The sequence below is a fragment of the Triplophysa rosa genome, linkage group LG2, assembly GCF_024868665.1.
Source record: "Triplophysa rosa linkage group LG2, Trosa_1v2, whole genome shotgun sequence".
In the NCBI taxonomy this organism is placed as follows: domain Eukaryota; kingdom Metazoa; phylum Chordata; class Actinopteri; order Cypriniformes; family Nemacheilidae; genus Triplophysa; species Triplophysa rosa.
Genome location: NC_079891.1, coordinates 28,415,784 through 28,442,025, shown reverse-complemented (window position 1 = coordinate 28,442,025; position 26,242 = coordinate 28,415,784). Strand labels below are relative to the sequence as shown.

General features: G+C 38.8%; 1 protein-coding gene across 2 annotated transcripts in view; it reads right to left on the bottom strand.

The window, feature by feature from the left end:
• Positions 1-26,242, bottom strand: part of tenm1 (teneurin transmembrane protein 1) — a 147,319-nt gene that overhangs the window by 83,647 nt on the left and 37,430 nt on the right. For both annotated transcript variants that reach the window (XM_057352507.1, XM_057352516.1), the window contains exon 3: positions 24,865-25,128. In XM_057352507.1, the coding sequence (XP_057208490.1) occupies positions 24,865-25,128 (264 nt within the window). The remainder of the gene's footprint in view (positions 1-24,864; positions 25,129-26,242) is intronic.

Below are 26,242 nucleotides of genomic sequence, written 5' to 3'. Positions count from 1 at the left end.
GGCGAATAAAAAACACAGACATTTTCCTCTCCGATAGATCAGCGCGCGCAGGTGCATACACCTGTCTATCTATCCATATGCTTATAGAAATTTTAGATATTGCAATGGGGAAATGTTATAGCCAATAAACAATATAGTAGATATTATAAATCAACAACACTTTGTATAGATTATCTTACTAAAAACTAAAATGGTAGCACTTTACAATAAGGTGCTATTAGTAAACATTAGTAAGTGCATTAGCGAATATTAGCTAACAATGAACAATTTCGTTTTCAGCATTATTAATCCTTAATCCTTGTCAATGTTAGTTCATGTCAATACAGTCATTCATGTTAGTTCATGGTGCATTAACTAATGTCAACAGTGACAACGTTTGATTTGAATAATGTATTAGTAAATGCTGAAATTAACATGAATTATTATTAATAAATGCTGTATTGTTCATTGTTAGCTCATGTTAGCTAATGCATTAACTAATTGTTAACAAATAGCACCTTATTGTAAAGTGTTACCACTAAAATCATTAGCTTTAAATCAATATAATTATATCACATCAAAACATGATTGCTTATTTTAATGCTACTATACAGTTAAAAAAAACATGCCCTGGTTACAAATGAAGAAAAGTCCTCGTTTTAACAGCGATTTGATCAAATGTTAAGTGTATTACAAAAGAATGCGTGTTTGGAATGACACATTTGAAAAAAAGACTACAAAAATAATACACATACTACAACTGTAAACACTTAAAGGTCCAGTGTACGAAATGTAGCGGCATCTAGCGGTGATGTTGCGAATTCCAACCAACGGCTCCCCCCGCTTTCACAGTACTACAGTGGCTGACACAGAACTGAGATGTCACCACGTTTTCGCTATTTTGCCGAAGGAGATAACGTATTTACGAAACGTGCTCTGTAGAGCTGCGCCGCATCCGGTGTAGACACGGTGTAAGGCAATAAAAACATAACGCTTCATTATGTAAGGTCTTTATACACCTCTGAGCACATAATGATGTTTTATTAACAAGTTCGGGAGGAGCACGTGCAGATAACTAACCCGGCTGGCTTGCTATGATCAATCTCACCAATCAGATAATTAACCCGGCTGGCTTTCCATGACCAATCTCACAAATCAGATAACTAACCCGGCTGGTTTCCTATAACCAATCTCACCAATCATCCTTGTAGCACGGGGAAAAAAAACCCCAACAAATAGACAAGACGCCTTACCCTCATTCTCTCTACATTTTCGCAGCATCCCTCCTCCACCCCAACACCTCACCATAAGCCCGTTTTTACTGCAGTATAATGGGGGGACCCGAGTCCGGGCACATACCGGGCCCGGGGCCCTCTCTCCAGACAAGGGGCGGGCGCTCTGAGTTCAGAGGAACTACCAAGCTCGGAGCCCTCTCCCCGGGACAGCACGCCAATAATGCATACTATCCATCCCTTATCATCCGTACTTATTATCTGCGAGGGGAACTCGTGAAGTTATGTATTAGATAGCATTTAAGTCAATAGATCCTCCAAAAGAAATACACAAAGCACCTTTAAAGCCCTGAGATAAACAATGTTATAGCACATAGGGCCCTATTTTCACGATCTAAGCGCATGATCTAAAGCGCAGGGTGCAAGTGCACTCAGGGCGTGTCTGAATCCACTTTTGCTAATTTAATGACGGGAAAATGGTCGGCGCTCCCGGGTGCATGGTCTAAATGGGTTGTCCCCGTTATTTTTATCTTTATGTACACAATAATAATCTTTTACATTGTAATCCATTTTTATATTTGGCATGTTTGTGTGCTGCTGCGCTTCCCTCTGTGTAATAAGTATAAAGTGAAAGCGCGTTGTGGACCCGCAAAGAGGCGCATTTTCTACTAATGCGCTCTTTAAAAAATAATAATAATATTGCGTGCGCCATTGACTTCTGACTTTAGACCAGGTTTGACTCTATTTTCAGTACTTCAAAATAGCAATGCGCCAACAATGCGCCTGAAAATATCTCTTTTTTTAGACCAGCACGCCCATGGGCACACAAATGAGCGCAAGTGCATTTGCTATTTAAACAACGCGACGCAGGACGGGAAAATGAGAACTGAAGGCTGAAACTAGCAAAAACACTTGCGCTGCACCTTGCGCCGCATTGCACCGGGTGTACGATAGGGCCCTTAATGTGAAAGTTAAACTTTGGCCAGTTTATTTGTCAACTACTATTTCACCTAATAAAAGGATAGAATTTTATTATTTCACTTTAAAAAAATAAATTTTTGATAACCTTTATGAAAGGTGGTCTATTCACTCTAAATCATGTTATATTAAATATAGGACAGCCTTCTGTACCTCACATTATATACAGTACATCACAAAAACATATCGTAGGCATACATAAAGCACTTCGCATAAATAACATTTTGAATATATGGAGATTTTAGGAGATATTACAGTATTGATGTAAGATTGCATGTGTGTGTGTGTCTCACCCATTTCTTAAAACCTCTCAAGAAACTGTATCGCATACACAGCAACACTAAAACTGCTGCAAAACACACACACAGCATACGCATATAAACACTAACGCATGAGATCAAACACACACACACACGCTCACTCATGAACGCACACAGCAAAGGACCATTAACCTGGCTGGTCTCCATGGCAACAGAGCTTGGCCCTCATAATCCAGTGCAGAAACCTTTGACTGAAAGAGGCATGCATGCAAACACACACATCCATACACGTAAGTGTGTGACACTGATCGCACTGAAGATGAATACTAACTAAATGTGATTTCTACCTTTTTCTGCCTCTCTCTCTCTCTCTCGCTCGCTCTCTCTCTCTCTCTTTTCTCTATCTTTCTTAGTATGCATTGCTCTTTCTCATACAGAGATAAAAACCGGATCAACTTATCAAAAAAATTATGAAGTTTGCATGTGTGTGTGTTAGAGAGAGAGAGGGAGAGAGAGGGTGGAAACCTTATAGCCATAAAACCGTTATTAAATATCCTTCTTACTACAAAATTACTTTAGGAAAATCAATCTGTTTCACTTATGGAAATGTACAGTTCCATCTTGCCCACAGCCGTCTCCTCGGATACATGACACCCTCCACTGCCGCCAATACATCCTCAAATCTTCATCTGTCAGAGAGGAGACCTTATTATGACACCTGCTCGATAGATCCAAGGCGAATTCTGACAAACATCCCTCGCCTCACTTTACGTGCAACAGGATGGATCGTGTGTTTGCAATTATTCTTCCATTTAAAACTCTTACCTATGGCTTATTCCCAACACTCAGCCATATATTTGAAGCAATATGTTAGTTGACTTTAGACATATATTTTTTGACTATTTGTTTGTTATTTTAACACCAGAAGCCACTATTGGATTCTGAAGACAGAGCTTTAGTTCTGTTCGTACAATAAATATATGTCTTGTATATAAAATGCAATTTTATTTGTTGTTGACATCAGTGTGCAAATAAAACAACCATGTCTATAAAAAATGATTTTCCGATTTTAAATGATTTTAGGGATCCGGCCACGTATCTTAAATGGTCTCGCAAAATGTTAACAGACATTACCAAAAATGTTTCTCATATCCGAAGGTTAATGGTAATGAAATTTGTGATGGCCGGAATGGTTACAAAAACCTACCCAAACATTTCTAATGTGATTTTTCATATAATTTTTTTCTTAATAGCAACATTAATACGTTCCAATTTCTGTCCTACATAAAAAATGTGATATTTTTCCACATTTTTTATATTTCCTATTTTTAAATATTTTGACCTTTTTTTGCAGTTGGTAGAGCAAATGTACTTGTATTCTGTAATAATACCATATGTCCTATATTTTTATTTTGGCGAGTACTTCCTTCTATTTACTGCAAAGCTGCTTTGATACAATGCACTATTGTGTAAAACGCTTCAGAAATAAATCAGAATTAAATAGAATATGTAAAATTTCTAATATAAATGGTCATTTCTGACCAACCAACATTTTGGTCTGACCTCCTTTGAGAGCCGTAATTTTCAGTCGTGTTTCCCACCTCTATTATCAGGAGTAGAAAACGTCAATAAAATATTGCAAACAAAGTAATATACATTATTTTGCATTATCTCTTCTTCTCAGTCAGACTCAACGGGGACACTTTTCAAGGGCGCACCGCTGGTTTTAACTGAGCTTTCATCTTTGTTTACCCTTACCAGCTGGTCTTTTTCACACACCATAAAACACACACAAACACACATGCGCACACAACAAACGTCTTACACATACAGGACCTCCCGGGAGAAATGATGATTGCTTTTGTCAAAATAAATTCTCTTTGATAAAAAAATTTGGTTGAATTCTTTTCAGATTGATTGACACCACTGATCTGCGCACACCGCCAAAAATGTCACACTTGCTGCTCTGGCATATTAGCGACTGGAGGAAAACTGCTAAACAAAGAAACATCTGCTGCGAATCCCAACGCAGAGCTACTGCGATAGTTTCGGCGCCACATCTGCTGCCGTGACTCATGCGGCAGAGCCTCTGCGATGGTCTTTGATTCTACCTTCGCTGCTGTGACTCATGCTGCGAAACCTCAAGGATATTCTCCCACTCCACTGCCGCGACTCTGCCTGCGCGCCGGCTCGGTGATTAGGTCTGCCTCGCTTCTGCCTGTTGCATCATGCTCACTTAGCCGCCCTCTTCCATTTGTGCTTCCATTGCATCCGCCGTTTCGTTCGCCCCTGCGGCCTGACGTCGGGCCCCTGGAGCCGGAGGCCCCGCTGACGTCCTCTATCCCACAATAAAACTTTATAGCTGGACATCCCTCCTGTTTGATTTACATCAGCCTTCTCTTTTATCCGTCTCTGCTTCCTTCTTTTCTTGTTTTTCCTTCCTTAACCATTGCCGCCGTTTGTCCTTGTCTTATCAAAAACCACGTGCGCTCCAATTATAGGCAGATCCCTTATTGAAAAACAATCCGAGGCTCAGGAGAGTAAATAAACGAAAGAAAGAATCAAACAGGGACAATGTGTGTGTCTATAAATTTCAGCCTAGATTCATTGCTCTGTTTTATAGCCCTCTATTCATTGAGCTTATCAGATACGACACAGTCTATTTACAACAGGCTTTATCACGCACACACGTGCCCACGTGGTGTACAGTAAATCTTCTGCGGGTTATTCAGGCGATTGCCGTATGTAAAACTCGAAAAGGAACAAAAAACCTTGTTAAACTCACCTTCCCGTGACTTCCACTATTCTCGCCTGTGTATATGTGGGCGAGCGCGTGTGCGTATATACACCGGTCCAGCCTTCGGTCCACAAGCTAATCCATTAATTAGTTGCATGACTAACTCACCAACCTCGGGAGGCATCAATCAAACACAAACACACACATGCACACGTGGACGGACGCAAACACCCAGAGGGATGAAAAATGAGAGGTGAAAAATGTATGTGGGAACACGCAGATCGATTCGCAGGGCTATTTACACATCTGCTTGAAAGAGACAAGTGTGTATGTGTGTGCGTGTGTTTGTGCGCTGTCCCGCAGTCATATTAAGTATTCCAAACAAACCATTGCAATCCCCTCCACCCACCCCCCGAGATTTCCCATGGTGCTTGCGGGCAGACGATGCTCCCCCCCCGGTTGAAGGACAGAATGTTGAGCGTGTGAGGATGGACAGGGAAGAATAGATCGGGTGATTAATTTCTCTCCTCTGTAAGGCAGATGTGAGAGGATTTAGCTCATCCTCAGAGAGAAACTAACAGATGTGCACACACTGTACATAAGCAAGGAAGCCCACACTTGTTGCACGCGGAGCACTACTGATTCTTGACATATGCACCGTTACCCTGGTGACCTACATCTCGTTACCCAGGTAACATTTTTTCTGGGTTAGCGCATCTCATCTCAGATGCTGTTTATTTCGTGCTGCTTTATAAATCAGGTCCTCGGTGGCCCTACAAAAACGCGACCTCAGGAATATCAACTGGGAACCTGCAGAGTGAGTAATTCCCTATAAGTAGTGTCGGAAAACGAAGCCAGTGGCAGTTACCAACTTCGAGCCGTCAGTTGTGAGACATACATATGCATCAGGTCTACCGCGGTGTCAAAACAGCATCACGATGACATCCAACAGGGCGACCCAGAGGAGTAGTGGAGAGAAATCTATGTGTGTGTGGTATCGGCAGTTAAAGTAACACACTATGATGACAGAACGTTTAACGAGCTGACAGAAAAAAGACAAGCGTTAAAAAGACCGCCGCGCTAACAAAGACAGGAGGGATGCACGCGTGCACACAAACATACAAATGCACGCCGGGAGTTTTTCGGAACCTGAAAAGACGATCAAGTAAAAAAAATGCATTTACATAATTGACAGAAGACAGACGGCGTGACTGAAAGATGTGGTCTGGTTGTTTCGTGTGATTTCCCTGTGACGAAAATGACCTTTAATGATTTGAAAGGAAGGAATCATGCAAATGGATAAAAATGCTTTAAAAAAAGCGAAATTACACGAAATCGCTCCATAATAACGTAGGAACATCTGCATCTTCTGCGACTAAAATGGTTTTGATGGAAACTGATGTCTTTCTTTAGAGGTTTCTTTTTTTCGGGTGAGTTATAACAGCAAGAAATAAAGCAAGCCGTCAACGTGTTCTTGTGCACGTTTTGCATATTTAAAACATTAAGATGCAAAACCGTTGAAGATGAGTCACTTGAGCTTGTGGAGCGGAGAAAGGAGTATACCAGTGTGTTGTGTAAAAGGTACATGTGAAAGAAGTATTTTTAGATAATCCAAACTTCCTTTAAGATGGTTCTTAAAAACCCAAGTTACACATTTTGTTACATTACAATCAAACATTCTACACTAAACACACACACACAGTATAAAAAGGTAAACACACGCACACACACACACACACACACACACTAATGTATTGGAGTGTAAATCTTATTAACAGCAGTGTAGTGCGAGCTAAAAATGCATGTGATGTTGAAAAAATGATGATGTAGTGCTCCATATTCCAATTTTAACACACAATTGCACATGTACATCAATTCTAAATAACTGATAAATGATTTACTTTGGTACACATTAATAAAGTCTCTTTAATGTAAATGTATTTACTCTGATAGTTGCTGATATTATTACATTAACAATAAAGTGAAGTTGATCAAATGAAAAATAAAAGTGATTAAGAAATTAATCAGGGATATTATTTGTTTCGCTCTGTTTATTTCCAAAAAAAAAATTATTGCAGGCTGACGACGCCCACTTGGTGAGATGTGCACACACAACAGAGTTACAATCGGTCCTTATAATAGCCTACATACAGTATAAAGGTAAAAAATATATATATATTATTATTATTATTTTTTGTTTTTAAAGATTTGACACTATTGGTCAACTGTTTTCGAACACTTGATTGAAATGTTTCTCATTGTCTTAAAAAAGCTTTTCATCTGAAAGTGTATGCTTAAATGTCACAAAAATATAATTGTGCAAATATCAACTTTTTTCATTATAAAAAGTATTTCAAATGGATGACTTTGACTAAATAATGAAAAAAGAGCAGCCAATAAGAGCTCAGAATAGAACTTTAACATGTTTAAACATCTTTGGGTGACACCCCAACAAGAGGCATGATAAAATGTCAAGAGAACATTTCTGCAAATTTTAGGCAAAAGATGACTACATTGAAGATGCTACAGTATATAACAAGTTTTATTTTACTGTTTAGATTTTTTTAGTCCCAACATAATCCTCATAGTTGCCTTTGTGGTATTCCAAAGTTTTAATGAGTTTACTATTTTTCTAAAATGTGGGAGTAAGTGCACAAAATCTTTTGACCGGTAGTGTATATGTACTGTAATTTATTTCCATTTCAAAATAAAAAACTAGAATGTGCGCATGGGGCTGGGTCATATATCAAATATGACATATTATAGAGATAATATAAATAAAATATTTAAAAAAAATCACTGAAAATATAATTTTTTGTCAAGTATATTTTTTGAAAAAAAATAGGATTATTGTGCCAAAGACGGCACCGGAAGGCAATTGCACTCCCCCTTTACATCTCACAAGTAGCGCAAAGTGTAACTCATCATTATCAAAAAGCAACAACAAGCGACAGGTGTGGAGAGGAGACGGGGGTGGATGATGACTCAGACCACAAAATATTTACAATCTGTAATATTGGGATGGTTTGTTTTCAGAAAACTGATTCTAAACAAAATACATTTGCAAGGTGTGCAGGTCAAAGAGACGACAAAGGTAGTGGTCTCTTTCTTCACGTCAGGCACCAAAAAATTGTCACTAGGTCTTTAAATTATTTTTTATTATTCTACAGCTTTAGCAAATCTTAATATCTTAATATTAGATTTTACCTATATGGCCCAGCCTTGCTTACTCACACTTTGATACAAGAATAACCTGACACACTGTGTGAGTCCGCTTTCCCCTCTAAAAAAACACGTCAGCCAAATACTTACCCCTGACATTAATGAATCAAACCATCAATCAATTAACACAATAGGATTAACAAGCCTAGGGAAGGGATTTACACATGAATATATAATGACTCTCTCTCCCTCTTGCTGGCTTTCTATCGAAAGCTGGGAGTGGGTGTTCTCAAGACAGGCGTGCGGAGGAGAGCTGTACGCTGGGCTCGTCGAGTCCCCTTTAATGCTACTGCCTGCGTTTCCTACTTTTTATTTGGACGCTAAATATTAATACACTTTATTTCTGCAGTGAGTGGCACGCTGTGCCCTGCCAAGCACCTCGTAGATGTTATTCATGGCATCTGTCCCTGTGGGGAGATGCCACCTCTCCTCCCTGGTAACAGTTTGGGATTGTGCCGTGGGCAGGTTTCGTGAGAGGACGTGCCCTCGGAACATGGATTTGGCATCAATTATGAAAAACTTTCAATTCACTGGGAGGACTTTTGAATTGAAGAAATGTTAATGCAATATCCGACAATATAATAATGCCAACCCAGCCTGGCATTATTAGAGATGAAGCTGCTGCGAGGCCGGTGTGATTTTGGAAAGGAGAGTAGTCAGAATGATTCATCTTCAGGCAGTAATTACAGAAGGGCTTTTTCAGGATATCAATGAAAATTGAGGCTTCCTGTTAGCAGGGCACGTATGCAAAATTACACCGATTTTACAACTACATGAGACCTGTTATGCTCCCGTGTATTTAACAAATTCACAAAAACTAATTAACAGCTACTTCTTGCCTTATACTTTGGCAACCTAAACCCACTGAGCACAGCATGAGTGATCTGGCATTATCATTTCATCCCAGCAAATCTAGACACATTTCAAGTAACAGAAATCTATTGACTCAAATGGGAAAAATCTTCAATGTTAAATATGGATTTATATGATATTTAATAGAGAAGCACCAATATATCAGCTAATAATCGATAGCAGTCGATAAAAGCAATTTTTCACACTATCGGAAAACACGGACGGAATCGCGGAATCAAGCATCAAAATGGAATTTGATGTATAACGCGGAATGGTGTGGAATCTTGCAAATTTAGAACTTCTTAATCAGAAAATTGCACTGAGCGCTAATAAAATTCTATTTGTGCTTTAAATAACTTCAGTAGTGATTCAGAAGAGGTTTAAATATGTAATCGACCTGTTCTGCGTGTCTATGACTGAATGATTCGAGCGGTTTCCTGTACTGCACGCGTGACATTTCTGTTTACACCATCTCACTAAATGAGGATGAGAACACATCTCCAGAGCTGCTCTGGGAGTTTACTTCATGAGCATTTCACCGCTTCATTTGAGTAAAGCTAATGTCAAACAAAAGGTCTTTGCGACGACCCGTCAAAAAATTTAAAATTATCAAAATTAACTATGACACACCCACATGAATAAACTGTAGTATGTTATCTTATTTTCTTTATTAAAATAAATGTAATAGTAAAATTTTAAAAAATCTTAGTAGGTGTACAAAAACAAAACAAAAGAAAAAACAGAAAATGCACTGGAGAGATGCTGGGATATATTAACAGTTGTGCATTAGGCCATATTTTTTATGGATTTATGGAACACTGTATTTTTCATGTGGTAAGAAATATTACTATTGTATTGTATAAAACATTGAAAAAAACGGAATTTAGGAAAAAATAAAACAAATTTCATAGGGCCCTACGATCATTTAAAAACAGCCCATAGTTAGGGCCGATGCATGTAAGATGTAGTATAGGTGCATCTCTAATATTAGCCTATTACATTAAATAAACAAGAGATGGCTAGAAAAAAGGTTGTATAATACGTTTCCATCATCCTAAGAACAGATCTGACAAGGTTAAGTCAACATACACTTGGTGTGACAGGTGTGCACAGTATGTGTTAGGAACGTCTATCACATACTGTAGGAGGCATATACTGTAAATAAGGCAGAGAAAATTCTTGAGTCGCCATGTTGCACACTGAAGTTACATCATCCTGCAAGCATTGGCATATTCCTTCCACTGCAAAATCTGACACAAGGAAACGTCACGTGTCAACTGCCGATTATGACCTAAAGGAAGCACGCTTAATATTAGCAGATTTTACAGACACAAGTCACGCGCCCTGCTTCTTCCTTTGCTGTCATTAGTATAGATCTCTAATATCTCCTGTTGCACCATTAAGGATGGTGAAAGAGAAATGATGATGATATTTATAATAGTATCACCATTAGGGAATGCTCTGTTACATGCTTCATAACACCCTCAGGCTACATTTGCTAATGTTCAACAGCACAATGATATTAGCAGTTACCAATACGCACGGATTCATGAAACGCAAACATAAAGGGCCTTCAGGAAAATGATGTTGGAGTTGGAAACGCACATGGGTGGGTGTGCCGGTGTATGTGTGTTCCAGAAAAGACCACCTTGCCAAGCATCTGCTGTGGAAGGAAGCCAGAGTAAAATCTGGGCCATGTTGAATCTCTCTCTCTCTCTCTCTCTCCCTTCTTCAAGTGTCAGCTGTATGTAGCAGACACTGGCTGTGTTTTCTGTGATCAAAACAAAGGAAACACGTGTTCTGTCTATCTTTCTGTCAAAAAAGGATTTTCTCCGTCAAATGTCCCTTCCAAGTCAAGTGACAGACGGAGAGAGAGAGACAGAAGAGAAGCCAAAGAAGAGAAGAAAGAGTGATAAGGAGATGAGAAAGATTATGAAAAAATTCCAAGAAAGATTTCAAGAATTTTGCATGCAAAATGTAAAATTCTTGATTTGGTATAAAATGTAAACAATTTAGGGTTGTTAAGCTACCCCATTATAAAGCCACTGAAAATGTCCATGCCAAATTTTCATTTAATCAGATGTATTGTGGCTATTCCAATGTCTGTTGAATTTCAACAAAATCAGACCTCAGGAGTGACCAAGTCATCCAACAGCAATGTGAAAGATGAATGAAATCTGTGATAAAATTGAGGTTATCACATAAAAAATATTTTTGGAATATACAATATAATACATGTTCTTAAAAGTTTGTTCTTTGCAGTATTTGAGGTTTGAAAAAATACAGAGCATCTTTTCTGTTATTTTAAACTGTTTCTCCAGGTTTACCTTTTACCTTTCTGTGTTTTTCTTATTTGCTCCTGTAAAGCTGCTTTGGATCAATGCACATTGTGAAAAACGCTATATAAATAAAATTGAATTGAAATGAAGTTTAATTTTCTGCAAATAAATGCATTTTTATTGTAAATCTGGGAGAAATATTGTTAGTAGTTCACAGAATGAAACAAAAACAATAATTTTACCTTAACATATACCTATAAATAGTAAATTCAGAAAAATAATTTTAAAATGGTCTCTTAATTTTTCTGTGGCTGTATAGTTACAGTATATCTATAGTCATTTATATCTGAAGAGTTTATTTCCAAAATGAGATAACTCATTTTTTAATCATGTTTTTTTATTGTGCATTCCAATTAATATCAATCAAACTGCAGTTGGTTTGTTTTGATTCAAGCCATAATAACAAAATAAATACAGCTAGCTAACACAATAAAACCATGATAACGTAATAAAAAAATGATTTTCAAAAAAAAAATTATGAGTCATCTCATTTTGGAAACATCTTTTCCTGTAGTGTCTTTGGGATGGATAGTTCAATCAGGACTCACTGCAAATAAAACAAAACTTTTTTACTGATTTCCTTGATCACAAAATCTTTTCATTTTTCAGCGGAGGTGGAGATCTGGCATGCCTAAATCAACAACTTCAGAGTTTTAAAACAAACAACAGAGCGACGCACACGTAAGCGTGAAGTGACTTGCCAAAGATGAGTTCTCAAGAGTGGAATGAGATGAAGGGTTTTCAAGAAAACAGGTACAGGGAAGTGCTAAAAAGAAAAGAGCGAGAAAATGAAGGAAATTAAAGTATGACTGAAGAGAGAAGAAGAGGGCTAAGAGGGAGGGAGAGAGAGAGAGAGAGAGAGAGAGGGGGGCTCTACAGACCATTACACGAGAGCTGCATTAAGCTAAGGAAAACAAATGTATAGACTTTCACACATACATATCCACACAAACACTACACGCCTGCTACATAATTGCATCACTTGTCTCTTTGTTACCAGTGTGGTCACAACCTTATTATTTACAATGTACACTACGGCCCTAACTAACTTACATCCAAAAAAAGCGTTCTAATTTGCTTATGCATTCGAACAAATTGGGTGTGCACTTAGTGAATGATGTAGGAATTATTGTGTATATACACCATGTGCAAATAGTATCACACTTTACCGTGTGATAAAACCAAATGCTCACTTGCTGCTCTTACTAAAAAACAATTTCAAGCATGCATTTATATGATTTCCATTTGTCGTTTACGCCAAAAATCATTAGGATATTAAGTAAAGATCAAGATATTTTGTAAATTTCCTACTGTAAATATATGTGGATGCAGCAAAATCGCCTACAAAAATGGCCGCAAACACGCCTACAAACTCGGTGCTGCCCGCTCTTTGGGAATCACCCACTCAAGTTTGGTATCTACAGTATGTAAAGCTTAGATTTTCAGCTTTCTGGTTCATCCACTCTACACAACATCATAACAGCGGTAAGCCAATAGAGAGCATTAAAAAAAACAGTTTCTTCTTAGCAACGGCCTGCAGCGCCTCTGATGGACAAGTATAAAGGCGATTTTCTCAATATTCCGATTTTTTTGCACCCTCAGATTTTCAAATAGTTATATCTCGGCCAAAATGTGGTCCTATCCTAACAAACCATACGTCAATGGAGCTCGTTTATATTCAGCTTTCAGATGATATATACATTTTACTTAAAAAATAGACCCCTATGACTGGTTTTGTGGTCCATGGTCACATAAATAAATGTAATTTACAGTATAGCCTTGGAGCTGTCTTGACTGTACAGTCTGTAAGTCGACCACTTAATTCCTCTGCGTACGTGTATAGCTGGTATGACAATAAACTTGACTTGACTTTAGAGAGAAAGAAAGAGAGAGAGAGAGGAAGAGCGGCCCCAGGAGCTGACAACTTGGCTAACAATGAAAAACTCCCACCTATTAGTGCTGTGCCGTACCAGCTAGATTTGACCTGCCATTGTGAATAATATGCATTGTCTCCTCCTTTCCCTTTAACTTGACTCATACACTCATATGTATAACTCACATTTACCATTGTTGCAATTTCTTGTTACGTTATTATTATTGTGGTATTTTATTTATTATTTTTGCATTCATTCATATCATATTGCATGTATTTATTACCCTTATTATTGTGCCTTTTCCCCCTAATTATGCATTTTGCACTGTTCTGTATCATAACTAGTGCTTTGGTGAAACAAATATGCCATTTTTTGTCATGCCAATAAAACACATTGTAACACTAAAACATTGAAAGGCAGAGAGAGATAAAGAGAAAGTGAGCGAGGGAGCGAGCGAGTGAGAGCGAGAAGGAGCCTCAGGGAGCGTAAAAATGCAAATGTAAATAGTACAAACTGTACAGGTAGCAGATGCTGAGGGAGAAACGATAGAATAATAGAAAGCGAGAGAGAGAGAGAGAGAGAGAGAGAGAGTGACAGAGAGAGTCGGAGATAACTAAGCGGCGCTTGAATAGAAATGGACAGAATGCAGAGCAGAGGAATGAGGTGAAGAGGAACGCAGATAAACAGATTGTGCGAGCGAAGAAGAGACTGTTTTTAAAACGGGTATCTTAAGAACGCTCATACATATGCGGTGGGGTTTAAAAAAGTTCATGTTGGACATTTGTGTTTCGGAATTCAATTTAAACTGGAAAATAAGACAAAAGTTATCTGATTTCCCCAAAAAAAGATAAAAAAAGTCACCAATTGCAAAATATTTAAGCATCTGATATTGTTTCGAGGTCACTATATTATGAAGTTCTTACTATCAACTCAATTGTGAAGTCTAACTCGACTGAAAGAGATACAAATTATGTCATCTTTAATTCACCCTCATGCGTTTCTAAACCTGTATACGACTCTTTCTTCTGTGGAACACAAAAGAAGAAAGAAGATATTTTGAGAAATGTCTTAAAATGTGTTTTGTGTTCATACAATGGAAGTCAATGTTTAGTTATCAACGTTCTTCAAAATATCTTCTTTTGTGTTCAGAAAATGACATGAGGGTGAGGAATTTTTTTTTTTTAATGCCACATACATTCAAAGTAATTTTAATTAACGTGGTTCTCCTAAAGAAAACTATTTACAATATAAAAATACCTAGAAAAAGAAAACAGTAATATACTGATAAGTAAATCTGAATATCTAATGTCCCACAATGCATTGCTTACAATAATAGTTAGGGGTGACCCCGAATAGTCGAAGATTCGATGCTTCGATAGGAGGAGCCTGATTCGACTAACCAGTCTCACAGTCGAATCTTCGCAGAGGTGTTATGCAATGGGGATCATGCCATTTTGGTTATATGGGCAGTGGCGTAGCAGACGGGCACGCACTGCGCCACCAAACATATTATTTATGATGTAAAGAAAGGGGACATTTTTAGGGTTGGGTACCGAAACCCCCGGCGCATATGAGCGTGAGGTCTGGCTATAACCCAGTGCAGGATCGCGTCTTTCTGCGTGTTCTGTGCTATGAGACCGGTAAAGAGAAGCAGCATGTTCCGCACGCACCCGCAGATGACTCGCAAATGAATGTGTACACCGTTTCCAAACATTTGTCACTTACTGAATGTCTGGGCATATAAATATGAATTAACACTTTGTCTGTAAATGCACCTAGTTCGTTACTTAGACTGAACTTTACACTGCATGATACAAAAAATAATAAAGTAATATAAACAAAATCACCACATATAGAAAGACTTTTTGACTGTTTATATGGTAAGATGCTTTATTGCATTCCTCCATTACATGCGGTAACTTTATTTGTAGTTCATTGGTAATTAACATGCTGTATTCACGTTTGTAAAAAAAAAAAATTATTACCGATAATAGTTTTACAAGTTTGAGGCGAGATCTGGTCTAGTAAGTGGGACAGCATTGTTACGTGATGTTTAAGGAAAATGTCCATTCACTTTACTATTTGTGGCTTGTGTTTTGAAAATATGTTCCACTGCATTTCATACATTTTGCCTTAACACATTTATTTTGAACATTGCGACTTGAATCTGGCTTATTTCGTTTTTTATTTTTATTTATTATAAAGGTATATTCTGTTCTAAACAAATTCTGTAAATTAATGTTTGATTGTTTTTTGGTGCATCAATGTTGCGCTGCACTCTTGTTGACCGCCTGGTGTCGTCCCTACACACGCGCGCGTGCGATTCAACTATAGGCAAGACGTGACGATTCTGATTCGACTATGTAAATCCTTAGTCGAGGACACCCCTAATAATAATATAAACCCAGCACACTGCTGTGAAACATTTCACGTAATTCAAAGCAATTTTTTTACACTCCACTATACATGTGAAAGAGGTTGAGGGGAAAAAATCCCCTCTTCCCCCCCACCCTTATTACATTTCATCATTCTAAAAATGACAGGAGCAATTTTAAAATGTCTCATCGTGGCACCCTTCAACACACAGACACGCACGAGGAAGAGGAGTTCAAAGGAGATTGTCTCCGAGTCCGCGCTCGAGATGAAAACAGCAGAAACCTCATTAAAACTGACACTAAATGAGACTTCAGGTAAATGCGTCGGCCGTGTAAACATCACACAAATTACACAGGGAGCAAAACCTTATTTCTAAAATAGTTCGCAGCCTCATATCTCCTGGATAATAATAATGTTCTCGGCAGCAAATATGCTCGGCGTGAAAGTTTGCACAGCGAGCACGTTAAAAAAGATCATTACAAGTGCTAGATGATTAAAGACAGCATCATTAGCAAAGATGTCATTAAAACAGAGAGGACGGGCCGGTAGGAACCACATGTGTTCAATTATTGGTCTGAAGAGGTGCGGCACTACAAACAGACTCGCTTAGGGTTCAACTCAATCTTCTGTTTTTAATCATTAAAGCTTCTGTGGAGCTCAGACAACCCTGCAGGCTAGAAAAACAGCTATCAAACTTTCACAATTCCACTGTTTCTCAAGGAGGTAATAAAGTCCTGATGTATATGTGAGAGAAATTGCATTAACCGTGGCCCGGCACCCGGAACAAATAAATGCATGAGTGTAACATGTTTGGACAGCTCGGACGCCATCTGATTGGACGGGTTAGGTGTTGCGGCTAAGAGGCGTCTTGTCTTCCACCTTCGCTGTGTATAAATACGCCTTCCTCGAGTGAGCCTCGCCAAATGCGAAAACTGCTTAACGCAACCATTATCACACAATAAACCGTCTATTCTGTGTTTTTGGTTTATTAGATTGAGACGAGTCTATAAAACTAAATGATGAAAAACAGAAATTTCCCTAACGTCAAAAGTGGAAAGGCTTGGCGCTTTCAAACAGCGAGCCGATGATGATAGTCAAAAATTTGATTAGAAACAATTTTCATTTTTAAATCATTCTGCTCGCTCTTTTTTTTTATTAGACTCGCTGGTAATTGTGTTACAAGCCCAGATGCTTAACTATAAGTACGCCACCATTTGTTATATTCTAAAATCCTTTTAATGGTTCTCAGACTTTAGCCCCCTCATAAATCTCTGTGTGCCCAAGAGATTATTCTCCAGACTCGAGCGTTAGATTGTCTGCAGCAGGTCTCATCACTGCTCAAAAATACCTACAAGGAAGATGTGATCCTGTTATTAAGCCCCTAAAAGACTCCATGAGCAAAATGACTCCTACATCTTTTACACATCTAACATGTTTTATTAGTATTTTATTAATGTGCCTTTGACTTTAGCCGGTGTGGAGAAAGAGCTCTAAACAGAGATTTTATAGCTTAGTGTCATCTTACAACCTACATCATCTCATCCGCTGCTTTTATGAGTGGTTTTGGGGCAAGTGACCCAGAACGTTCAGAGAGGGGAAAAAATGAACCATTTTCGGCTTATTTGGAGGCCGTATAGATTAATAATGTCAGTACAGTCAGATGGACCAGCTTAGACTTTCTTCTCGGCTTTAGAGAATAAATTATCTACATTTTATGCTGCATATTTTACACACATTTTGGACTGTCAAAAAGGTTGCAGGTGTAAAAATGTTCTGAAAGATGTTAGGGAGCACTTTATCAGACTCATGAATATTAATTAGGTGACGAAACATTCGCACAGTATTTGTAACTGATTTACTTAAAGGTCCAGTGTCACCTAGCGGGGATGTTGCGAATTGCAACCAGAGGCTCACTCCACGCCTCCTTTTCGAAGCACTATGATGGCTGACACAGGACTAAGATATCGTCACGTTTTCACTTGTTTGTCAAAGGAGATAACGTATTTACAAAACACTCTCTGAGCAGTTTGTCATTTTAGGGCTACTGTAGAAACAACAGGTGAATTCCATGTAAGGGGACAGATAGAAATAGCTCATTCTAAGATCTACGCTTCATTATGTAAGGCCTTTGTACACCTCGGAAGACATAGTTATGTATATCATATTGCATATCTGTCAATAGATCCTCCACAAAAATTACACATTGGACTTTTAAAGAGAGTTAAGTGGGCGCTAGCCATTTTATGATTACCGCTTTCCGTGTGAGTGTTTGTTCGATTGACAGCTGACTCAAACGATTGACAAAGTTCTATTAGTTAACAGGGCTTCTGTTGTTGTCTATGCACATCTAACCCACAACAAACCGAGAATTTATTGCCCATCTCCCACAGGAGTGGAAAACCTCATGTCCTCTTTCCCTTCATCCACTCATCTTTCTCTCGCTCGCCTCCCATCTGCCTCGTTTGCTTCAAAACCGACGGTATGGGAATGACAGCTCTGATGCCTGAACTTTAAATGACAGAGATGAAATTAATTCATAGGTGAAAATCCATCATTTCAGATCCGGAATCTTTGCCACCTACAAGCATAAAGAATTAATAGAGTAATCTTACTGCGAGGCAGAGAAAAGAGAGAGAGAGAGAGAGAGAGAGAGAGAGGAAGGAAGGAAGGAAGAGACACAGAGAGGGGGAGGTCATTTTATTCTAATTTGTACCTCTGACAATTTCCTGTCAGAGGATAAAGAAACAAATAAATAAATAACCGAACAAAAAAACGGATGGAACAAATAAAAGAGTATTTCAGTCTGAATAGGAAATGAGGGCCAGTTCCACTGCTATTAAATGAGAAGATGAAGGGTGGGAGATAGAAAAATACAGATAGAAAGACAAGTTAGATTCGTTTTTTTTCTATCTCAGTCTTTTCTGTATTCATATGAGTTTGTGGGAGTCATAATTCAATTCAGGGGGAGGTGTGACTGTGGCGTGGGGGGCATGGCTACGTGGGCAGAGTGTAGATACACATATATTCTGCTGAGTTGTGTGGCAGAAAAAATGCCTTTTTATAGTGTAGTGAAAAATAATGGCCTTTAAAGATACATATAACACACACGGGCGTGCCTGTAATCCAGCAAGATTAAAAGGATAGTTCACCTAAAGATGAAAATGTTTTTGTCATTCCAATCCCGTATCACTTTCTTTCTTCTGCAGAACACAACAGAAGATATTTTAAAGAAAGTTGGTAACCAAACAACATTGGCATACATTGACTTCCATTGAATGGACACAAAACCACTCAGACATTTCTCAAAATATCTTCTTCTGTGTTTCACAGAAGGGTTAAATGTCGAATGCATTTACACACTCCTGTCTTGAAGAATGATGCTTACACGGTCGAATCTTATTTCACACACACATCATGTGAAGTGTGGTAAATGGCTGCTCCCTCATGCTCAATTTGTACAGCGGATAGATAGTTTTTCAATTCCCGCCGACAGTCATTGGATTAATTGTATTACTGTCTGATCATCGTACATCCTGTTTTCACCGCTGCGCGTCTGTCTCAATTCCATAACCTTTGACTTTCAGCATAATCTCATTTTACCTTTTCAGGAATTAGTAAATTAAAAACCTTTAGCATGTTAATGAATTTACTGCGGCTGTGTGATCTGCAGTCTGCCATTTTTTGAAGAACAAACTGCAGCATTTATCGGCAGTCCGTGCCTGCGCCTCGGGTCCAGAGGGCGAGCATGTCTCCCGACAGGAAAATGCTCTTTTAGTACCTGCGATGGCTGCGGTGACCGCCGTTCTCAGGAGACAGATAACACAGGTGCTGAAGATTTTAAAAAGCAGTCAGGAATCTATGCTTCAAAGTGGCATGTGGCCATCACTGGCCATTGCGATAAAGATAAGGGTCATGTTGCACAGAAATGTAGTTAGTATGATGGTGTGTATTGCTCTCATTTTTATGAATGACGATTTTTCTAACTGGATTGTTCTTTTAGTAAAAACTGAAAAATGAGCTTATAGACAGCCATGGCCAAAAAATATAAATATAATAAAAGTGAAGTAAAAAGTTAAGTAAGCATAGAGAAAGCCTCAAAGATAACAGACATGGACACACAGCCACAGAGCTCCAGTCGTGATCAGTAGGGTCTTACACGCAGCTTCCTCATAGTTTTGGCTCAATGACCACAAACATCCACACTGTGTAATTGGCTTTATGTTCTCTGTATGAACAGTTACAGTATATTTTAGTGACAGAGTTACGCAGCAGTTCAGTGGAGAAGCTCTTGTTACTAAAAGAACCTCTGAACCGACTTCAAATGTTAAAATGTTTAAGTGAAGTAAGCTCACTTCTCTTACCTGACCACACGCACGCACAGACAATAGAGTCTGGACGTAATGCCTCTGCCCAGCCTTTGTAATTAATTTTAATTTGGATCTATTGTATCAAGAGAAATAAATTAGATCGCTGGACACAAAGATGGTATCTATACATCATCCATCTTTTTATGAGAGAGAAAAGAGAGAGAGAGAGAGAGAGAGAGAGAGAGAGAGAGAGAGAGACAGCGAGCACTTTCACTGCTTCCTCAGAAGGATGCAAAACACGATGTACCTAGAGATCTTTATGGTCCTTTGAGTCGAGATGACAAAAGGTTTTGTCACGATTTTCATCACATTGTGTCTGAATGTAGCAGCTGGATTTAAAAAATGCTCTCCTGAGGGACCACACTACATAGCATTTCATTTATATCTAGGAATCCACTTCTAATGTTTGTCAAGATTCCATGCAGTTTCACTGCATTTAGTTTTACAAGACTCCTCTTTGAGATGCTTGCATTTTTTGTGCCTACTGTACATTTCTAAACAGAGAAATCCTCGTTTATGATGGAAAAAAACAAATATATTTATAATATACAATATACAAATTATGTTTACAATGTCATTTTATTGTTTATTTAAAATAGGTTTATAGTTGCATGGTCACTAATATTCTTTGCATAGAATTTGTAAACCAGACCAGCAAACTCAGAAGGGGCGAAAAAGGTGATAGCTATTGTGCAATTGCAATTCTTCGGCATGCACAAGTTTTTTGAATTTTGGTCGAATTTGAGATTTTCATAAAAAAAATACATTGCCCTCGTCTCGCGATCCCAATGCGCCAAGTCGTAATTAAACATCTATAATGATCTTTATTTGTCGACGTTTTCTGAGAGGTGCACCTTCCTAAGTCTTTCCTAATACAAAGCATGCGTGTCCATCGGAAGCAATTTGGTTTTGGTTTTAAAACATGCAGGATTGAGAAAATAAACTGCGGGACTAATGTTAAAAGAGTTATTAAGAGATAAAGTGCAGAACCTGATTGATACGAGTTATAAGAGCTCAAAAAGAAAAAAAAGAGTTATTAAGAGCTTTCATAAAAAGAAAGTTCAAATAGCAGATACAAGCAATACAAAAGTAATCGGCGCAGCTCCTGACGACATACAGTAATGTATTATGAAGCGAATTGATCGGTCTCTAAAATAGTTATTAAATATCATCTGTAAACTACAGCTTCTGTGACTAAAACTTCGGACGAATATCAATTGCACCCAAGTGCCTTACTCACTTAGGGCGTTTTCACACCTGTGTATCGATTGCTTTGTTCCGAAACCGGGGGTTAAATCGCTACAATATTGAAATTTATTTTAGTTCGGTTCGCATTCACAAGGCAATATTTCCAAACGGACCAAACTTTGTTAATAAAAGTCACGTGCAAGTAAACTCTCCTTCGATTGGTCAGAGTGCATCTGTTTATTTTCCGGCCGGTAACGCGAGTGATAATGAGCATCAGCTGCGCGTTGCACCGGTCTCGCGTCTCTCACAGCGGAGCTCGAGAAGCATAAAAGGAGGAGAAGGATGAGAGAGAACCAGGCCTGGATTTTATGTTATGTTTTATTGTGTTTGTGTGGCCGGCAGTCGACTGTGAGGGAGCTGTCAGCACTTTACTTTCGTTTTGTTGTTTGTTTATTTTATTAAAAGTTTGGTTTAACGTTCGCCGGTTGCCGCTTCCTTCCTTCCTTACTTTGAACATTGTTACAGGGAGCCATTAGCAAAACAATCCCTTTTGCGTCACGCAACTTTACATAATTACCCATCATACATTGTGATACAGTCTGGTTCGTTGGTCCGTTGGGTCGGATGGCTTTCACACGTCTACCGAACCACTCCAGAGTTCGTTTGCAATCGGGTCGAGACCACCTTGTTCAGGCGGTCTTGGAGCGATTGTTTTGGGGCGGATCCTAGCGCGATTGCCGTGTTCACATATGCCTAAACGAATCGAACCAAGAGAGAAAACGCACCAGGTTTCGAAACAAACCCTTATGTGTGAAAACGCCCTTAGGCCCTGTCCACATGAACACGGGTATTTTCAAAACCACCGTTTTTTATGCGGTTTGGTCGTTCGTCCACAAGCAAACGCAGTACTCGGTCACTGAAACCGAAATTTTGAAAACTCCTGCCAGGGTGAAGATTTTTAGAAAGAGAGATTTGGCGTATGACATAGGAATGCGTGCCGCTATCTCCTTTGTTTGACATCAGATTCCAGGCTTCTGATTGGCCAACACGGCTTTATGGTTAGGGTTATATCGCCACTTGTTGGTTTGGCATGTATTTGACAGCGCTTTATAGCGTGTATTTGCATTTTCGTGTGGATGCAGGGTTTTTTTTAAACGAGGAAGGAAAAACTCTTTTATAAACAGAAAAACGGTTTATAAAAATACCTGTGTACGTGTGGACTAGGCCTTAGAAGGGCAGAGCTCTAGAAAAGGAAATTCGAAAGGGAGACTGGCAACTGTCTCTCATAACATAGCCGTTTCGATCACATGGGCGAACTGAATAATAAATATCAACGCCATATTCTCTTTATCCGAGACGATACTTTGCGTTCGTCCCTTTCAGCAATGCTTTTCACGGGCGCAAACATCATGCGTTATTTAGAACGAGTGATTCTAGTTGGCCCAACGACCAAAAAAGGACGATGCTGTTATCTTGATTCTAGTTGGCCCAACGACCAAAAAAGGACGATGCTGTTATCTTGATTCTGGTTAGCCCAACGACCAAAAAAGGACGATGCTGTTATCTTGATTCTGGTTAGCCCAACGACCAAAAAAGGACGATGCTGTTATCTTGATTCTGGTTTGCCCAAGGACCAAAAAAAGACGATGCTGTTATCTTGATTCTGGTTAGCCCAACGACCAAAAAAAGACGATGCTGCTATCTTGATTCTGGTTTGCCCAAGGACCAAAATAAAGACAATGCTGAGTGTTGTTGGCCCAAAGACTAAAAAAGACGACGCTGTTAGCTTGATTCTGGTTGGCCAACAGAATCCAGGTGCTGGACCAAAGACGTTCCAGAAGCTCGAGAGTAGACGTCTAAGACCCCACCACGGAAAAAATACTCTGCGGGTTTACAAGATTCATATAAATAACCTAGTTTTGAGTCAAAGATTTTGCCCCCCATTGACTACCATAGTAGGAAAAATACAATGATATGATGAAAGAAATTAATCAAAAAGTATTTTATCTACAAAAATATTTTAAAACATTTAGGCATAAACTTTCAGATTAGATCATGTGATACATTATAGTCGAGTGATTCTAAACTTTTAAATGGTAATGTATAGATTTCGAAAAAAAAGTCAAGAAACAACCACTTATGTTAGATAATCACACAATTCCAAGAGCTTGAAGCGGAAGAATATATAATATACAAAATTATTTTCTCTCTCTTTGTCTATGTAAATGTACTGTATATGTAATATAATAATAACAAAAAAATACAGTTACAATTTTTGAAAATTACTGATGGATTTATAGGGTGTATTTATATGTATTAAATATATAAGTATTTATAAATATTAAAAAGATATATGTAAAAAACTATATTTATAAACAAAAATATGTATTTGTGTAAAAGAATATATATATATATATATATATATATATACACACAAGTGGTAGCATTTTAGGCTCCTATCATCGTTTATATTTAATGTTTATTCTCAGTAGACACTTTTACATCAAAGTAACTCAGTAAGGGAATGCGTACATTATGTAAGTGGATAAAAAATGCAAAGCAGAGATAGCAAATACAAGTCAAGTGCTACAGTTAAAACACTAAAACTCTACAAGCGCCAACACAAATCTAGTGCAGATGTAGTGCTTAACAGAAAGTACATGAACGAGGCTCAGGGTTCAAATGTGACTCTTTGTAGTTGAAGGCAAGTTATGATTTTGTCAGCAGGAAAGGTCAAAAGATTTTCTTAGTAGTTCAGTCAGCTGTAGTCAACAGTGGCGCAGGAATCAAATCTTAAAGGAAGAGTTCACACAAAGATGAAAATATTGTCATTATTTACACACCCTCATGTAGTTCCATACCAGCACAGTATGATGACTTTCTTCTGAAAATATTGAAATACATAAGGGTGAGTAAATGAAGACAGAATCATGTTTTATTGGTGAGCTGAACCTTTAAGACAGGAGAAAATTCTAAATCCTTATTTTTTTATGAAGGAAGACGAGGGCAGGACACGGCCAGATGTATCCAATAATTACCAAGAAGATGGTCTAAACGCGCCCACAGGGGTCAATCAAATATAACCTAATGTATGTGTGTTTAACAATAATATAACCTTAATGTGCGTTTGTGAGTATGTGCATGAGATAATGGAGTGTAGTTTACACACCAATGTAGTTATTAGAGCTCCACATAAATATTGCATCAGTGAGTAGCGTAGAGGAAATTGTGTGCGTGTGTGTGTGCGCGTGTAGTTAGATTGGTAGGTCTGGAGATACTGCGTGTGCATCTCCCTCTGCGGCAACTCTCATTAAAATTGTAAAGTCATACACTGATGAGGGCACTTTAGAGTAACCCACATGCACACGCACACACACATGAATGAAATATCCTTTATACAACATCATTACCACAATCTGGTTGACCTATAAAAATCTCTCCAACGTCTTGTATCTCATACCGTTCTCTGGTTCAGACTTGCGCTCCTGTTCCGTATCGGTGAGGGACAGAACCGAGTTTGCCCGGCTCGACAGGCAAGAACTGTGTTCTGACTTGACTTCCTGCATCCACAACCGCAAGGCGTGGTCGGGAGAGGCACCGCCCTCTGACTCAGGATCTGAGGCAACACCTGCAGACACGCCCCCCGGGTATGCAAGCTCCTGATTGGCTGCGTGAAGCTCCGTCTGGAAATCAGGAAATGCAGTCTGGGAGGGCTCCTTAAAATCTGAGAAACCGAAAAGAAAAAGGTACACGGACATTTATTTCATCGTACACGCAAATCAAAGTTTTACAGATGCAAGCTTGTGGAATAGAGTTCAGTGCTGGAGTTATTGAACTGTACTGACTGCAGAGATTTCTGGAGCTATACTGAGAAACCATTTTCTTCTCCCTTCAGAGATGAGGAATAGGTTGGAAAACCCCAAATAAATATTTTACAAAAAGAATTTTGCTTTTAACTGCACAAAATGTGAAAACCATTTAAATTCCCTCAAGAATCTCAGAGAGAGAGAGTAAGAGACATGAGGGTTTACACACACTTGCCAGTGTGTGTGTGTGTGTGCACTTGCACTATTTCCCTCATTTGCACGCCGATGAGCATGGCTGTACTTTCTGCACCTGCCTTTAAAAACATTCATGTTATTGTTAGCGGATAGATGGATACATTGATATGTATTGATTAGATTGGTAAGTTTAGTCTATATGTTTGTTGTGTTTGACTTATTAGTGATACTTATTAGTATCCATACAGATTACCTTTTCACGCACATATCTACACATATGAATATACATTTTCTTGCTTTTCTTGTGTGTGTGTGTGTGAGAGAGACACAGAGAGAGAGAGCAGCAAGCTCTTTACTTGAGTGTCCTTAAGCATTCTCTACTCCACCTCTCTGACTTCTGTCTCCGTGGCGACCCCTCTCACCGCTCTCCCTGCTCTAATCATCTCAGTACTAATTGCCCACGATGCACTTCTCCGTCCTTCACTGAGAACATGACCTCCGCGCTTCTTGGCCTGACCCACGCACACTCAAACACATATCGTCCATGAGCAGACATAGATGGAAAAGTCAGGGTAGGAGGCTTGGGTGTCTGTTTTCATCTTTCTCTCTCTCCCTCCCTCTACCAGTCTTTCCTTGTAAAGCTGTTTCCGTGGTAACAGGAATAGAATGTTTTGTTCTGCATGTAGCATTCGAATGATTCCATAGAGGAAACAAAAATCCTCACTGTAACCTGTTCGAACCGCTGGCGTGTGTTAATAGTGCTCACAGACCACAACGCGCAAAACCATGCACACTCTGACACTAAAACACATCACACGATGCATTAACATTACTCTC